The sequence below is a fragment of the Brachyistius frenatus genome, unplaced genomic scaffold, assembly GCF_029030835.1.
Source record: "Brachyistius frenatus isolate BFR_SWC_R1_liver_20210118 unplaced genomic scaffold, ASM2903083v1 Contig_10, whole genome shotgun sequence".
Classification (NCBI taxonomy): domain Eukaryota; kingdom Metazoa; phylum Chordata; class Actinopteri; family Embiotocidae; genus Brachyistius; species Brachyistius frenatus.
The window spans coordinates 2,081,976-2,101,069 of NW_027210609.1; the positions used below are offsets into that span (position 1 = coordinate 2,081,976).

The window sequence follows — 19,094 nt, forward strand, 5'->3', positions numbered from 1 at the left end:
ACAAATACCGCTGACGGCTGTGACATCGCCAGAGACTTTCCCCTGGTCAATAGCTTCGATGTCACTACTTGAGAGACGTGTGTGTCTGTGTGTGTGTGTTTAAAACAGGTGACATGAGGAGCCAATGCTGATGGTTTGATGATTAAAACAAGGTGTCGAAGAGACTCTCAATAAGCCAATTTACGTGTTGGAATTTAACAGTCAATCGAAAGCAGTTAAGAAGGAATCTGGATAATCAGTGACCGAAACACTGCACACATCAAAGGCAGGTCTGCCCTTGATGTTTCTGCTCACCGACACATTCTTTCTTTACGAGGGTGGATCAAAAAGTTCAGCTACTACCCCCTTCGCGGGTGGATATTGCGCAACACCACGACGTGCACAGAGCAGGGGGAAGCAGTAACTTTTGGGAGTTTTGTGTCGAACTCAGGAAATCGGCAACAGAGACCTTTGAACGCTTCAGAACGCCCGCAGCAATGAGCCGGGCGAGAGGTTCTGAGTGACATTGGCGTTTCAAGATGGGCAGAACGTCACTGTCCAAGACCGGTAAAAACACGATTTTCTTCCACATTCGCGGGGTTGTGCACCGCGAATCTGTCCACCGGGGTCAGACTGTCAACACCGAGTTTTACCGAGACCTTCTGAGGCGTCTGAGGGGAAACATTCAGTGCAAACGACTTGAACTGCGCCGCGATGGCACTTTGTTCTGCAACATGACAACGTGCCACGTCATTGAAAAAGGAGCAAGCTTCTCGTTCACAGCAACAACATTTTTGCTAATGGATTGTTTAAGTTGTTTTGTTATTAAAGCAAACAAGCCAAAAAAATAAATATATATATATTGTTAGCTCTCAAATGTTGACATTGAACTGATTTGCACACATAACTTCGGGTACATTTCTATTTCCAACTATTCCAACAACTGTTTAGACTAAAGGATAAGGTGAGAATTAAATGACTTATTAATCGCTTCTGAAAATAACTGAGTTGCAGCTCTACAGAAACAATTGTATTATTACTAGATTGATAAACTGACAAACTGTTTCATCAAAAGACCAAATTTATAATTCATGCTGAATTATGGTGGATGTATTTTGTTTTCCAACAAAAATGACTAATGCAAATTTCCAACTCACCATTTGAAAAACCTTTTACTGACTATATTGATAACGAAAATGATCTTCAGTTGCAGCATCGGGGAAAATGGTTGCTGCTGGTGCAGCTCTATGAAAAACAAAATTTTTAATAAAAAAAAAAAAAGTACCACCTTGGTCTCTGTGAGTTGTCTCTGCAGGAGCTGCAGGGCCTCGGTGTGTCCCCTCTCACTGTCCTGCAGGGTGGCAAGCTGCTCCTTCATCTCCCTCTGCAACACAAACAACAAGACACAGAGCAGCGACTGGTGATTAGACTTGTACATGACAGAACAGCAGAGCTAAATTCCATTAGGAAATGTATTTGGAGGATTTCCCTTCAATTTGAAACACAAACCTTCTGCTTTGCCCCCGTGATATCTCAGAACCACGGCCTCTTACGTTAAGTTAATGCTAATACTGTTGGCAGGCAAGCATTTTTCCCTCCTCTAAATTGTATTGTGTTATTTGTGTTACGAGGCTCTATGATTGGGTATGAGGCAGTAAAGATTTAAGCCTCAGCTACGAAACAAACAAGCCAGACGGAGAGCGAGATATGAAAGGGGTAAAAATGAAATCTCTGGAGATGCTGGGCGCCGTCAGAAAAAACTGGGTCTCATCTCTAGTCAGGCACATGCTGGCAGAACCCGCACCGCTCAGCCACCTCCGAGTCTCCCTACAGCAGGAGGGAGGCTCTGCGGGAGCAGGCTGGGATGGCTCCTGTCACGAATGCTGCAGAGTTTTAAGCAAGTCCCCCGTGCCAACAACACCGGTGTTTTATATTTGAACACAAAAGTGGCCTAGCTGATGTACTCCCTTAAGTATGGACTTCCATACATAAATGAACACTCAAAATCTGACTTGACTTATGAACCGAGATAAATGCAGTCGAAAAAAAAACCTCCCAAATACCTCTTTCGGTGACACATTTTGGCAAACAGAGAAAAAGCATTCATAGGGGAATCACAAACTTCTGTTACTACAATAAATAACTACATTCAAAAGACCCTTTTTCTCGAAAGGATAAAAACATGCACGGCACGATGGACCTGACTTTTGTCAAACGAATTTGATTGCCGTTTTAAAAACCAATATAAGCCTGTGTGTAAATATTATAACATGAACTTTCACCGTGGCTTTGTTATGAATTAAAAGGAAATCAAAAATAACAAAGCCTTTTTGTTGGAAAACCAAAACTCTTTTCATGCTCATTGACAAAAGTTTGAATTTTAGTTTATCAACACCCCTCCCAAAAATGTAAACAGACAAATGTGCTGAAATTTGACACAAACAGCTACAAATTAAACAGAATGTGTGCACTGGTTGAAAAATGGCATAATTTCCTTTGGTTTGATTCAGGGGAAAAAAAAGAAGATCTAAGGAAACATCCTGACACAAGCTCCATTTATTTCAAGCCCCCCCTGATAAGCCACCCTGCTGCCTGGTGTATTTGCTCAAGTAACCCGCGCGTTGCCTGCTCTGTGATCCACCGAGTGTCACCTCCTCTGAACACCGACTGCAGCAAAAATCCACCAAATGGAACTGTCAGCTTAGCGGGGCTAATAAAACAACCATCACTCAGCTCCTGTGTGAGGCTGAAATGAATGCCAAACAGATTTTGTCTGGCAGAAGAAGAAAAAATCCATATCATTTTACAATATAGTCCACAAGGAATAAAAAAAATAAAAAAAAGGTGAAGGTACCGGTGGAATGGGAAAAAAAAAAAAGCATCTATTTGGGGGGGCGCTTGATTATTGGCAGCAAAATTAAAAGGAGCGAATGTAAGGCTGTGGTAATGAGGCATGTTTCATCTCAAGGACAGCAACGGAAAACTATAGTTGGTGCAGAGGGGGAGCGTGACTCTCCATGTTAATGATAGTAAGTGCGGCAGGCTCGGCAGGCTCTCCGCCTCATTGCTACGCGTTTTTCTGCAGCAGGTCAAAGGCCGCTCCTCCCACACAATGAGATAGACCGACACTGACAGAGAAAACACGTACCTCCACTCTTCTGCTGCGCACTGGCTGACTGATCAAGGCAGGGCAAGTCTTAACTGTTGCTGCCATCACTCACGATAGATGGATGTGTCAACATAAGCCCACGCATCTCCGATAGCCCCAAATCATCTGCCGAATGCTTTTTTTTTTATTAAATGCATACAATTATAGATTCACATTGTTTGGGAGTCTTGCATCATCCTCTGCATGACTAACTGGATATATCCACCCTGTTCCTGTTACTTAGGAGCCATTAAAAATCAAATGCACCGGAGAACTTGTTAAACTTAATTCAAGCTGCATTTTAGAAACAGCAAAAATTAACCTTCATAAACTTCTAGCCCCTAAACCTCCTCTATAACGTGCAATTACATAATCCTCTTAAATCTTCCTGGATGCGAAGACCATGCTTTAAATGGAGATTTTCTGTCATTACATTTCCAACAGAAAAAAAAACACAGCCGTAGTGTCCATTTCTACCCATGAACGAAAAGACAGATCTGAAATTGCTGGAACATATCAGTATCTACAGAAAAAGTGTGCACGATGACAAGAAAGCCTTTATTGTGTGATAAAACAAAAACAAACAAATGCAGGTAGATGAATGCTGGTGTAAGCAGCCGCTCTTACATCGAGGTGTGCGTGTGTGCAGGACTGCGGTTGTGTGTGTTTTTCCGTGTTGTGCGTGTGGAGGTGTCTCTCCTGTCCATCGAATCTGGCCAACACAAGTCTGACATGACATTTCCCCAGGACGTCAAGTTGCAGGAAATAGGGGTCACGGCTGGGGGATTATAAATCTAAAACTCATTTCATCCTGCTGTCATTCCCTTCTTCCTCTTCCTGTCCTGTCAGGTTAGCAGCTCTTGGGTAGATATACACTATACAAGTGGATACATTATTAAAACAACAGTGTTTCTAAAAAAAAAACCTAAAAAAAAAAAAAAACTGTGCTTGACACTTAGAATTCTTCAAACTTTTTTACAGCTGCGAGCTTGATTATATTCAGCGGCGCGTTCAGGATTTAAAGAGCGTTATTGCGAGCCTCAACAAACAAAACAACATACAGTGTCGCGGCATGAATAATAAAAAGCTGGCAGAATGGAGAACTTCCTCTCGCGCGCAGACAAGAGTCGCTTCCAGCCATTTCATTCAAGTGAACCGACAGAGATGAAATGCAACAAAAACGTGCAATTTAATCTTCTCACTGGAAGACGTACAGAATGCAGCGTTAATTACAGTGCAATCTTATTGATCTGTTTACAGTTAGGCAGCCAGGGCAAACTCCAGTAGAGGCCACAATAACTCAATGTGTTGCAAGCGACTTTCATAAGGACAGTTTGGCATAACCTTCATGGAGCTGAGGGTGTAATTCTGTCAGGTAGCAGACAGGGTGGGTAAACAGGACGTCAGCCAATGACACAGCGGTGAACACACCGCAGCCATCACGGTCAGCCAGTGAGCTTCATGGGCTCGTTGTAATGTTGCTATGACCAGGTCAGAAATATCTCGTCTTTATGCGCAGTATAAAAATCACAGTGGCAGCAGAATGCTGCGTGCTCAAGGCTATTTGTGTGGACATTACAAAGGAAGCTATTGATGTGGAGGTAAAGACAGTAGTGCAGTGCTGTATATTCTAGGTGAAATATAAAGCAGCTCCTCCAGGAAATTCAAACCCTGGGATTAAAATAATGAATGCAAATGGAACCAATCTAAAATATTTGTGGAAGCCTGCAATTGAACAGAATTCCTGTGATTTCTCAATACTCAATTGAAGCTCTGCAGGAGGCATTCTGGCACAAAGTAAGCCTTTTCCAAACAATTGTTGCTTTATTTACAAAATCAACCCACCTTAATTAAAGGGCTGGTTGACTGGAAAAAAGGTGGCCTAAGTGTATAATTTTCTAATAATCATTCCCGTTCAAACAAGTTTAGGAATTCTCTGAAAAACAAGGGCAAGTGGAAAGATTGAACATCACTGCTCATGTAAAAGTAACATGATACAAGCAATCGGAAATAAAAGGTCAGAAAAACAGTAAACAGAGAAAGGTTCTGCTAGTAGATGAAAATGCTGCATTTGTTTTATTTTTTTTTTTATAAACTAAGTTCAGGTGAAAGTTCAGAGCAGTTCTGCTCATCAATAGTTCATCCTGATGATGACCTGATGACAAGTGACAAGCCGGTGTGTGGTCCCGTCTACACGGTGCGAGGACCCTTTCACAGCACTCAATGCCAGACCGAGTGCAGCCTGAAGACACTGACGCCGGCTGCAGAGAGAGAGCTAAGAGAGGGCAACAACTACTGATGTCACAACCGCAGGAATTCTCGCTGCGAGATGACCTTTGTGTTCCGAGGTGCAAGATATTTTAAAAATATTTCGGACATCTCTGACGCAACGTTCTTCTCTAAAGCTGCCAGCCAGTGCAATATCAAAATGCAGACCAACGACCTCTGGGATTACAACGCATTGTGTCAGCACAAAGCCGTTTAAAATGTTTCCTTACCAACCAAAATGTTCTGTTACAGCAAGAGCAGGTCATCATTTTAGCGGGTGAAACCGTAATACTTGTTTACATGAGCTGTGTGCAAAGTTAATGTTAAACTGTGGGCCAAAAGACTTAAGGCCAATCATATAAATGGTTGGATACACCCGTCTGTCTGGGGTGACAGCTGTGTGACCTCTCCCTCCCCCGTCTCTCCCCCTCCCCCCGCCAGCGCCAAAACAAAAACTAGCACACACACACAAAAAAAGCAGGAACACAAAAATGCTGTCTCAGGCTGCAAACTCTGGTGTATTTGTTCCAAGACATCAAATTGAGCTCAAGCTGTGCCTTACATTCCAGAGCCTGGTTTTCCTCTAGCGTCAGCAGAGCCTGCAACCTCTCCAGAGGGACGAGTGCGTCCCAGCAGCCTGAGCTCAGCCAGCAGAGCAGGCAGAGGCCAGCTGAGCTGACTGAGCAGGCCTGCCAGAGAAGGCTGGAGGACAGAGACACTATTCCCGTCCAACATCTGTCCTAGTGAGACAGAGGCACCCTGAGCGGCCTGGATACTAGATGGGTGCGTGAGCAACTATTTCAGTTTGGACCGACAGAAGATATAAAAGACGTTTTCCCCTTTGAGCTTAAAGTAAATCCTTTTTAGTGAGAAATTATGATTTCATAACATTTATATTGCTTTCTAAGCAATTTACTGAAAAGAGTAGCTTAATCGATTAGTCATTTAAAAGAAAATCAATTGCCAACAAATTTGATAATTGAATAATCACATAATATGCGTATCAAGTAGAGCCCCACCAATACCAATATGATGAAGTATTAAATAATTAGTATAATTGGAAAGTAATTGATTATCTTTGGGTCCTGTGCTGTTAGTCGGTTGAGGTAGATGATCGCATACCTCCGAGTTTGATTTGGTTGGGAGATTTCTTCCTGTTAACAAACAGTTGTTGTCCATGTGGCGATTGTTGAATTGTTGGGTTTCCCTCCTTAATGTTATCGGGTCTCAACTTTACCGTGCCAAGTGCCCTGAGATGACTTGTGTATATAAATAAATGAAAGTGAAATAAATTAGTTGGCCAAAACAAGCCAATTTGATGACATCACCTTGGGCTGTAAGAATTTTGATTTTATACACCTAAACAATCATTTGAAAAATAGACAAAATAAAAGACAACTGAACTGTGTATAGTCTACAAAATGCCAGATGCCACACCGTCACTAATTCTCAGATTCAAGGGCAAACTGAGTCCTAAGCCAAAAAAGAAGTCACAAATCCTCACATTGGTTTCTCTGGAAACAGCTTGAAAATGACCTTAGTATTAATATGGCAACATTTTAGTAAGTTTTTCACCAATTGACTGATCAACTAAATGTTTCGGCAATTATTTTGCTCTTTCTACTGTCTTTTTAATTTTACATTGTTCAATATTTTTGATTTAGCTGACAAGCTGTTGACTATTTGACAAAAATATAGGACCTATTCTCATCTGTGATGACCCCCTCTCCTACTACTTCTTTATTACCAGCAACATTTAGTAATAGCAGTGAGTTGAGTGGAAGCGCTGACGCTGGCGGCCTCCGCCAGTCCTCTGAATATAGGACACGTCATGGAAATGATGAATGCTCAAAGGCTGCTGCTCCACTTCCTGGAGCAAGGAAGGGCACAGCGTATGCAAATGTATAGCCCCACATAAGAATAGCCAAGAAAAAAAAACACATCACTGAAAATCAAATCTAATATATGAATCACTCAAATGAAAAAAGATTCATGGTGTTTAAACTGATAACGAAGGTCTACGAAGTGTACACACTAGGCTGAGGGAGGTGTGGGGCATCACCAAGGCAACACAGTAGGTGGATGTGTGAGGGTAATAAGAAAGACAAACAGATCTCAGACCTATTGATGTTAAGTCTGATATTCTACACAGTATAGGACAAGCCATTAAAGAGGAGCAGGGGGATGTTGTTGGCAGTAGAGTGGAAATCAGAGAGGTGTTGCTTGATACCAGCGAGTCTGCTGCTTGTATAAAGTCACTCAGCAGCCTGACAGAAACTACTCAGTGCTTCACCTTCAGCCCTGAGGCTTTTATAGCTCATCTCCTCCTGACTGATGAGCACCACTAGCTTTTGTACAGATATGTAAATAGGAGGTCCAAGATTTAAACATTTTCATAGCTCAAGTTGGACACTTATTTGACAGACAGCCAGTTTAAATGTTTATAAGCCTTGTGCGAATTTTCAGAATACTTATCTCTGCGGCAGCCAGTTTCAGTTCCTCTCTGAAGAACTGCTGTATCAATCAGCCCTGTCAGGAGCAAGACGCTAATCTCAGAGAAGGCTATACATCATCTCAACAGGCAACTGATGGGGGGAAAAAAAGCATTAACATGCTATAAAAAGAAAAAATCCTTCTTTTGGGCGTTTGGAATGATTAAATCTGAGACAAACCACAAACTTCTCAAAACTCACTGACTTCTAAAATTATTTCCAAATAAGGGGAACATGGTTGTGTAGAAAACAAAATGTTTGTGTGTGCAAACGGAAGTTGTACTTTCATCAAAGTGGAAGCAAAACCTCATTCAAAATGCCAAAGGCATCTGTAATAATATCAGAAAACTAAAAGCTCAGCCTAAAGGTGTGCCATATCATATCGTTCACCAGAATATCGGTATAATTTGTTTATGATTAAAAATAAATTATTGTGATAGTGGCTATAATCTGACTTATGCAATGTGACGGTATGACGCACGTTATGAGCGTACCATTGCGTACAGCAACGACAAGCACGGCTGAAAGCGGCTCCACAGTGGTCGCTTATTACGAGACGCAAATTCATTGTGAAAATATGGGTCTGGCCATTTTCCATTAAGGATTGTTTCCGCTCGTTGCATTATAATGGGCGCAGACCTAGGGTTCATTTTGAAACAATATGTTGCGCGTCGAAATTCCACCGCCGCCATTGTTGAAACTACTAAATTGTCACTGCATTAAACAACCCCCACTAGAAAACCTGTCAATCAAACAAATACCCCCCCCCCCCAAAAAAAAAGCCAATTTTTGAGGCCTAAAATCTGATTCATGATGAGATCATTTTTAGATGGACTAACACAAAACTAATAAGAAAGAGTTACTTTGATTTTGACTTGTCAATACATATTTTGACTTGATATTTCATGAGAGAAGTTGAATGGGAGTCTACAGAGCCAGAGTCTTTTTGGAGCCAACCCCTAGCTTCTCTCGGTGGTATTACAGTTTAGGGCATTTCCTCACTGACCAAATATTTCAGAGGCAGAAAATACATTCACTTTTATATGCAGTTTACCATGGTGGAGGAGTTTGTTCCAAAAAAGAGAAGTGAGGTCAGAAGTGTGAAAGTGGTTTGGTTAAAAAGAAATCACATGTAAAAAAAACCCCCAAAAAACAGTAATACATCACAGCTTGAAAAAAGAGACGAGTCCATTGAAAACTTAAGGAGGCCATGGTGAATCTGGTAGGAGAAAGATTACTATAAAACAAAGTTTGTGACTTTAATGGATATGTTAGAAAGAATATCCTGAAAATGACCCTCGGAGTTTGTATGTTCCCTGGGTGCTCCGGTTTCCTCCTACAATCTAAAAACGGCAGGTTGGATTAACTGGTGCCCCTAAACAACCCATAGGTGCGAATATGAGTGCGAATGATTATCTGTCAGCCTGACCAGTAACTTGTCCAGAGTGTAACCTATCAAATGTCAGCTGGGATTGTCATGACCCTCTAAAAGATTAGCGGCCATTGCAAAAGGATGGATGGACCTGCAGTGGTACAATTTCATGAGAGTTTACAGCTTCAACTTGTAATTTCACAGTCATTTCCACTAGAACTTCCTGTGTTTTAGCGTTAAACTATTTCAAATGTTTTGATTGCAATGTTTCAGCAAGTTTCAACAGCTGCATCTTAAAACTCCACCTGCAGACACCAAACAAACAGAAACGGAATTAAAATGCAGCACAGTTGATCTCTTTTCTGCCTTCACTCTTTGGCCACAGTGGGTAAACACACCCTGAAAATGACCCTTGGATATGTTTGACTGCCAGCGGATTTTCACCACAACCAAACACGAGCTTGTGTCATCTTTTGGAAAAAGCTTCTTAGGATTAGTCAGACCTCCAATAGTCAGCATGTTGTTAATATAAAACCATGTAGTACGTGTCAGGCGCACAAATCACCTTGTGAAAAAAACATGATTTGGTTGCACGCCAGCCCGCACCACATGACAGGGATGACAAACGGATCTGTTTGCCTCTACTTCATGCTTATCAGCATGGGTGTGACTGCTGTAGCTGATGTGTATGCATCGTACAGGCTAGAGCTCGCCAACAGCTCCATCTGACCAAATAAAGTGTGTGCCTGCTTCTCTTTTCACTCAGTATTCCTGACATCAAATAAATATTTGGTAGGTACACCTCTTTTGATAAATCACACTGTAAAATAACTGTTTCTGTGGACAGTAGCGGTACTGTCACCTGAATTCTAAGTATAACCTCCAGTCAGGTCTGCATGTTAGTAAATCCCCCGATGATTTCCAATAATCGACATACTGTAGCCCGGACCATCGTATTAAAAAACAAAATGCTTGTGCAAGGAGCAGCAAAATATAAAACCGTTAACAAATAATGCACATCATGTTTGTACAATAATGACCAGCTTCAACCCACACGGGTCTTCAGCAGGCACACACAATGTTATACATGGAATCTGCTTCAGATGAGTCTGCAGGCACCGTTTTACTCCTAATTATAGAGAAATTGAGGCCATGTAAAGTAAAGTACAGTGTACTTTGTTGTGAAAACAACACATGAAATAAAGAATAAACAGTCAATTGTTTATCAGTACACTTAAGTAACCACCACCTCAGAGAAAGAAAGTCAAACACCCTTATTCCTGCTAGTTTCTGTCTCACTTGACTCAGCTAGACATTTTAATTTCCTAAAAAGGGTTTCTTTCAGAAATATTGAAAAACAATCGGGTTTCTGTCTGTATGCTCAGGCCAGCATTAAATGTACTGCAATGTGAGCATCTAATTGCTTTAACCAAGAATAAAAACCTTTTTACTGTTCATCCCTAATGAGACCAAAGAGAACTGTAACTGCCGAATGATCCATTTCTCATTTTATTTCTGTAGTGACAGGATGCTCAAATGTTACTGACCAGTAGATACCAAATTAGACAGAAAATCAATTTTTATTTATTTTTTTGGCTTTCAGAAAGATTAAAAAAATTGAAAAGATTCATCTCTTAGTAGATAAAATCATTTTTAATGTCTGAAGGGAAATTACAGTATTGCAGCAGGAGTTCATATAAAATCACAAAACACAAGTAACTTACAAGGCAGATGAGTCTGGAGACAAAAAAAACAACAACACAGTATTTTGTCCAGTTATGTATATACAATTATATGCACAAAAATAACTATGCTCGATCAAATAATAGAGGGAAACAGAATTCAAGATGTAGTTCTAACTGTGTCAATTAAAAGTAGAAAGTGCACCGCTGCACAGACGATGATTCTCACCTCCCGGCACAGAGGGAATTCGTTAAGCATTGTTATTGTGGTGAGCAGGGATGACTTCCTGTAGCAGTTCTTATTAAATCTGAGCTGAAGAAACCACAGACTGAAAACTCTCTGCTGTCTCAACAGTAGTTTGTGCAGGGGATGGGATGTGTGGTCCATTATGTTGAGCAGTTTGTGTGACATCCTGCTCTAAACAACCAACTGTGTGGGCTCCAGAGCTGCAGTCCTCAGGATTGTGGACACAGTCTGACAGTCCATGGAATGAAGCAAATATTTTACATGGCTTTAATGCCATTTTAAATGAAACAGTATTATTCAAGCCACCACCAAAGTGTCCATGAGTAAAGGTCAAATGAACTGTTGATTGCATAACATGCTCAATGACTCTGTATTTCAATAAAGGAGTTTTCTCGTTCACTTCAAAAGATGGCGCTGTGGATAAGAAGTATGTTTTCACTTGCATTTTCTGATTAAACGTCCAACACCTTTCACAACACTTTTGATGCTTGAGGAATGCTTACCTCTTTTACAGCAGCAGTTATTATAGGTCACTGTGGATAAGCGTGCCTGCCTATGTCCCTAAACTGTAAACAGCTGCTGCTGGAGAAGGAACTGCTGTTAATTATTACATTACATTCAGCTGACGCTTTTATCCAAGGTGACTTACAACACACCGATGGTACATCATCGGGAGCAATTTAGGGTTCAGTGTCTTGCTCAGGGACGCTTGGGCATGTGGACAGGGGGAGCTGGGGATTGAACCACCAACCTTCCAATTAGTGTGCAACCCACTACCGACTGAGCCACAGCCTCCCCTTAATGTGCAGAAGGAAGGTGAAGATGAGTAGCGGAGCAAGACAATACAGCTGGCTGCTCCTCACTGACTAGACTGAACCTTGCTGACTGCCGTAAGGTACATTAACAAGGTCTAACAATTCCTGGCGATTTATAGTTAAACTGGCCAAATATTCCATTAGGAGTTAGCTAATTGAGATATCAAACTGAGGCCAACCCGGGGCAGTACTCCAAAACTTGGGACTATAAACTTGCCACAGTGCAGGTTTACTTTCAGAGAGTGTTTTCCATTCAATAGATAATGATTCAAACTGCGGTTAACAAGCGCGGCTCTCACAATTCTGATAATGACACATCTAATCCAACAGCTAACACTGGACTGATCACGTGAGAGACAAGCATCCCCGCCTCTCTGCACCTGGGCTGCGGTGAGAAGGTTTGAAGGTAAATAGAGATGCCGCTTGACTCTCTCATTGAGACAAAAGAGGCATTCAACAGGTGAACATCTCCAGGCTGCTTTGGATTCCCTCCCAGTGAGTGCTTAACCTGATGAAAAGGGGCCAATTAATGCTTACCATGTCTGCACATACACAAAATGCCGAGTGGATCAGTGTGATGGACATTTTGACAACAAAATGGACGGTGGTTTTGCAGAGAGGCTGCGCGAAGACATTCACTGTTCCAAACCTTTACAATCCATCAATAAAAGAGCGCGACAACACACAGAATGTGTGAAACGCAGGTGAAAGCATGTCGCCACCCATTTCACAACTGTAGGCCCATTGTCCGCAGTTTTTGTGAAATAATAATGATCACATGTAGCCATGAGAACAATGGAGTCGGCCCATTCCGAGTCGCTACGGTGCTTTGATTGGTGCCAAAACAACACGGGGAGAAATTCTAAATTCCAGAAATCCTGTGCTACAACCACCCACTGTGCTTGAGATAGTGAGGAAGCTCCAGCAGCCTGACGTGTGCCCTAATTGTAGTGTTAATGCAACTGCATTCGCCTCCACTTTCTGCGTTCAAAGTCCACCTTGGTGGGTGCACGCAGACTCGGAAACCATGAACTGGCCTTTACTGATTGAGAGCTGAAAATGAGGACACCTATCAGCATTAGGTCTAATTAAATCATCTGCAGCAAATCACGGACAAGGAGAATTACAAGAGATTACGGCCCCAGCCCGGACCCCCCCCTGAGAACAATGGCCTGTAATCTGCTTCAATTCCCCAGCTAATCAAACCAGGGCTCAGAGTCTCACGGCTGCAGGGAACAGCACTTCACATCCACCCAAATATCAAACTGACACAGACAAAACTAAAAGCAGAGAAGTCCGAATACTAATTCCTCCACGATCACTCACCACTCAAAAATGTGTAACGTTATCGTCTCCGCCTAAAACCATCTTCCTCAAACCGTCATTTCAAATTCACCGCCCTTTGAAGCCTATTTTACCTCCGAGTTTGAAGAAGAGTTATCGTATATACACACAACACCTTTCACTGCGGGTCTTTTATATTTAAGGTAATCTTTATTGCAGTGTCACTGGTGTGCAGGCTGCTCTCCCTGCTGATCTGCCTCACGTTAGGGAGACCAGGGCTGAGCATTAAGCCGCAAAACTTTCAGGACAGCACTTCCCTTTTCAGTCACCAAGATGACCAGAAAATCTCCCTTCCTCAGTGATCCTTCCTCTTCCCTCTCTGGCCTGCCAGACTAGTTCCAGCACGCATGGCACTCCTGTGACCTGGCGGTTGAACGAGCTGATAGGCATACGAACAAGTACTGATGTCGTACCGTGGATTTAAACACAATGAATCATCAGGAAACATGACCATGTTGGTAAAGGAGGGGCAATTCAATCTAAAAATCATTTGCAAGTGTGTCTTAAGTATGGTGATTTGAGAAACACCTGTTAAGCTTAAGAGGATCCATAATGTGCATTTTTCAATCATTAAGATACTTAAAAGAAACAAGGCCCTCGTCTTTTAACCACCTTTCACCTAGATGTTTTCTATCTTTCACTGAAATGTGACATTTTTACGCGGTAGAAACACATATGGCACATTGCAAAATCGGCTTCTCTGTCCAGAAGGCGTACATGAACATTTCTAATGCACAACAGATGTTACAGACATCTGACTCACTTAACTAAAGCATGAGCCAAAGTAATCATCTAAACAAGACAAAATGTTCTGTGCGATGGACGCCGCACCAGCTCACTTTCTTTCAATCAATGCAGCTGTTTCTGTGGTAATCTAACAACAGCATGAAGTAAACATGCAGCCTGGCTCTCTCCTACCTCAAGCATCATGAGGGGTATCGGTAATAAGTGCAGCACAAGCTACCGCCTCTCTCTGGATGAGGATAATATGCCAGGGCTCCTCTAATGGAACATGACTGTTCTGTCTTTCCCCATGGCTCCGGTTTCTGCATGAACGAAGCCTCACTGCCAGACCACCATGACTGACCGCCAAGCTGGACAAACTCATTTGTTTGGGGTGGGTGGCAGCGTGGTTTGAAATTAGTGGGTGAGAGGGCTGGTAACGAGTTTCCTCAGAAGAACTGGTTACCACAACAGATATGTGGCACTTAATAAACCACATATTACAGAAAAGGGAAGAATATAGAAAGAGAAGACGGGCGGGGGGGGGGGGGACACGGGGAGAGAAAGATGTAGCTACTAGAGGAAGGGAGAGCAGACTGAGCCGAGCCACAGGGGAGATGGCAGCCGTGGGTGCCCTTGAAATTGCCTGACTCATTACTGCAGCAGCACGGCCATGCGTGGTGATGGCAGGCTCAGAGAAAGAGCTCTCGGCCAGGCGTTGACAGTCGGAGAGTGAAAGACAGCCCTGTTTTTTTAAACCACCAGAGGAATACTTCAAAGGCTGACATGCTCATTCACCATTATCAAACATTGCCCTGCATTAGAGCGAGGCAGACGAGAAAAATGCTAATACATTTTCATGACTAACCCCCTGTTTGTGGTCTGATAAGAAAAGAATAACTAGGTATGGGAATGGTGTTAATAGAGAAAAGCGCACAGGTGTATTTGGACACTGAGTGACAGGTCTGTGTGGGTGACTCAACAACACAGTACAATCATTTAATTCTTCTGAAGCGTGGGGTTTAGTCAAACTGAGACCAGCATCACTGCACAACTGCCTGCTGTTATTCCTCATGCACATATTGTCCACAGTATCTATAGTCTCTGGAACAAAGTTAAGTCCCCAAATATGAATGGATAACCAGGGGCTGCAGTCTATTCCCCTTCTTATCGGGTCTTAAACCGCTGTCAAGTAAAGCGGAAACAAGTCCCGAGGGCAAATGAGAGCAGGAAGAGTCTGTCCAGCCCTGCAATGGTGTGGTTGCACACAGCCCACTGACGGTCTCCATCATCACAAGTAAAGTACAGCGGTTGCTGTGGCTTCCATTTTGTCCTCCACAGGAGTTGACTGCCAACTTTAGGCCACCGTGGGGTGATAATAAGTGCATAGCGCCAACCAGGGTTGCAGCAATCTGGCCAACCTGTATTTAGGATGGCGCCAGTGCTCTAGCATGACTACTAACTGTAATCTCATCACCTTTAAACACGTCGGTATTATTTGCCTTAGCATAAAGCACATACTTTACCGGGTGAGTGAGTGGGGCTCAATAAATAACCATTGTTTTTTGTAAATCAAATATCAGAGGATTAAAAAATAATGCTTGTATAGAGTGTATACAAAAATTGGTTATTTAAAACGCTGCTTGTGGCTCTCCAACGTTTTATTTCTCAAGACGTTTGAAATAATTTGGCATTTAGAGTTCTTTCTGTGCTTGTACATTAGGTCTAAATGGTGTTCCATGCCGTCGCATTGCTGGAATAAAACGGCTCCTAATCAGAATGCATTAGTTGCCTGTGAAATCTCTGCCCCCTGAAGCAAATGGCAGAGCCGCAGACAAATCCTCCTCGATCCCACCTTAAATGTCTTTTATGGGGAGAAGTATGTGCAAGAGAGCAATTATGGGCCGGGTAAATGTTTGCCAGATGTGTGTGCATCACCATGTGATGGTTGGGTGCTGGATGTGTTTGTGCATTACAGATTTGCCCACAGAAGCATTTACGGGGGGAAAGGATGCAAATCAGCAGGAGGTAAAGCTCTCAACACAGCAACAAGACTCAGGGCCTGAGGTCAGCGCAGTGACATGCCAGGCTAAGGAGATTACATCCTGCCACAGACTAACCAAAGGCTGCACTTGTCACTAGACAGTGGTCAGCCAAAAACACTGTCAACACAAGGTTAAGGCGGCGGTGGCATGACATACAAAACATGTTTTTGTGACTTGGGAAATATGAACTCAAAGGCTTTAAATACTTAAAATGTGTTCTCGGGTGCATACATCTTGAAATCTGTGAAATGATCTATTTACAGGCTGAGTGCTACTCCTCATGTGTGTCACAAAGACTGCATAAATGGACAAAATCTCCTGGTTTAAAAAGTGAAGCCAAGAGCATCAACTTCTCTCATGAAAGAAAAAGTCAACAGGCATTATTATGTCATTCATTTAACTCTAACCTTTGATCAGTGTTATTTTAGTTCTTCTGAAAAAATAATAATCCATAATTAATGAGATATTAGACCTTAGGGAGAGCTATGTTTGGGGGCCTGTCTGTTTGATTGACACGCCTGTGGTGCAGTCAGGTTGCTGGTATAGGTGGGCAGACTTAGTGTCCTTGGGTTGACAGGCAGATCTAGTGAGATTCATCACCTCCCCAGCTCATCTGACTTATGGTCACTCCTGGCTCCAAAAAAAACCAAGATGACGACAGCCAAAAATGCCAGACTCCAGGCGTTAAGAAAGGGTGGGTTGTTGCTTCGTGAGTCACCAAACTTTTGGTTTATTTATTCTACAAATCTTATTGAGATCCAAGTTGCAAGAGAGAGATCAGAGGGAACAATCTGGCAGGCTCACAGCGGTTACGGGTCAGAATGCTCTCAGATTTCTGGATTTCATCATGATGGCCCATTGTAGGGTTTGGTCCAAACACGTGACCACTGTAGATGTTGAAATTGGATTTTGTCATCTTGAAGCACTGATTGTGAAACATTCATCTATGTTCTTCTGTTTTCCTGAGAAAGGTGTGTTAACAAACAGGTGATGGAGGACATGCTGATGTCAACCTTTTCCTCTACGCAGGTGATGGGAGGGATGGTGTAACTAAGCGGCAACCAACAGGGACGTAGCACATTGGTTTGTGAACTGCCGTTATGAAGCCTTGAGTTACAATTTTTGCCGTTGCCTTCTTGCTATTTTTGAAGCCAAAAACAACTGTGTTTGAACCAGACGGAGGGGATTGAGCGGTGGATCTGACTCGATCTGATACCAAAGGACACTTCGCACTCCCCACCGATAACCATAACCTGACTCCACCACAGGCCTGTAAATCAAACACGCACGCTCCCCCACAAATGCCACTTTTGAGGCCTCATGTCTGATAAATGATTAAAGATTATTTTCAGATGGACTGCCAGAAAACTAATAAGGGGTGACTTCAGTGATTGACACCATAATGATGTGCGGAAAAAATGTATTGACTTTGTATTTAATGAGAGAGGTTGAATGGGAGGTATTGCAGTTTAAGGCCCTTTCGCACTATTTTTCAGGTCCAAAAGCTACATCCACTTTTATATACAGTGTGTGGACGTAAACGTAAACAGAAAAACTGCTGGGAAAATAGACTAAGAGTAAACTATTATTACTCTGACAACATCAATATGTTTTTCTTTTTTGCCCCAAGAACAAAATCATGAGTCTCCACAGAACAATTGCCAATTTTAAGTAAACCACGGAGGTTCTCCTTCCGCTCTCTCAACAAAAATAAATAGGCAGAGGAAGACAGAGTTAAAGCCAGTCCTGAATTTCACCTGCCAAGCTACAAAACAATTGAACACAACGTGGCCAAGCTTTGGCTCTCGACCTACCAAATCCTTTTCCCCTCATTTACAAACTTTCCCACCCTACAAAAACTCGAAGGTTCATTTTTAAAGAGGCCACAGAGCTGGCACGACATGTGCCCCTCTGGCCCAGATAGTCAAAACAGTGGAGCTGATTGCTGCTGCACTTTAACACTTCCTCACCCTGTTGTTTTGGCATTTAGTTAAGCATCATTGAGCCTCGTGGTAAAAGTGAAGTTTGTGCCTGCAGACATACCTCCCACACATTTGTTTTGATCCGACACACAAAGACAAAGAAATAATTGGAAAACTTAAGTTCCCTAATATGGCTGGGCATTGCTTACATGTGCTCCTTCCTACAAAATGATTAATTCAGAGAATAAAGTTCAGCTGCGGTATACACATCTCACAAAGAAAATCTATTTTGTGATCTCAAATGAACATAACAGAAAATAATTGCAACACCATCTGCTGCCTCTTTCTGATGTTTGTGTTTGTCTGGTAAGGATGAGACATTATGTAACAAACCACCCCACTTGTAGATGTAAAACGGCGAGTGTGCCAAGCTCATCGTGGGACAAGGTTGTTTCCGATGGGGCCTCTGTGTACTCGTGCTCTCTTTCAGTATTGTGGATCTGGGAAGCCTCCAAGGCTCCTGCCAGAATACAAAATGCCAGATCTCCGTCTTGAAAAGAGCTCCAAGCAGAGGGACAAGCTGTTGTCCAAGAAAAGAGAAACATCTTGTGCTGTCCCTAATTACTTCTGCTCCAAGATTACACAGTTTTGACCTTTCTCAAGCTTCCAGCACAGAGCATGATTTGAAATTGAGGAGGACAGCACTGATGTTCACAGCTCTGTTAATTATATTTAATGCAGAAAGAAGAAAGGATCAATTGTAGCTCTGAACTAGTGACTATGTTTACATGTAATCAAATAATAAAATGAGTTGTACTTGTACTATTTAATTCCATGTTTACATCCTTTATTTAATACTCACTAACACCTCAGTGGTACAAATTCTTTGTAATCCAATTTAACAGTTCTTCCAGTTAAAGAGAAACTCCACAGATGTTACACATCAAAGTATTTTTACAGTTTAAAAAAAAAAAAAAAAAAACAGTAGAAAACAGCCATTTGTATCAACAGCAGAAGCTGTACAAAGTTTGATAAATGGCCTCAATTGATGCCATTT

The 19,094-nt window shown here is 42.3% G+C and overlaps 1 protein-coding gene across 1 annotated transcript in view; it reads right to left on the minus strand.

Annotated features, from left to right (window-relative positions):
* Nucleotides 1-19,094, minus strand: part of trim62.1 (tripartite motif containing 62, tandem duplicate 1) — a 34,044-nt gene that overhangs the window by 9,775 nt on the left and 5,175 nt on the right. The window contains exon 3 of the mRNA XM_069690849.1: nt 1,268-1,363. Within this exon, the coding sequence (XP_069546950.1) occupies nt 1,268-1,363 (96 nt within the window). The remainder of the gene's footprint in view (nt 1-1,267; nt 1,364-19,094) is intronic.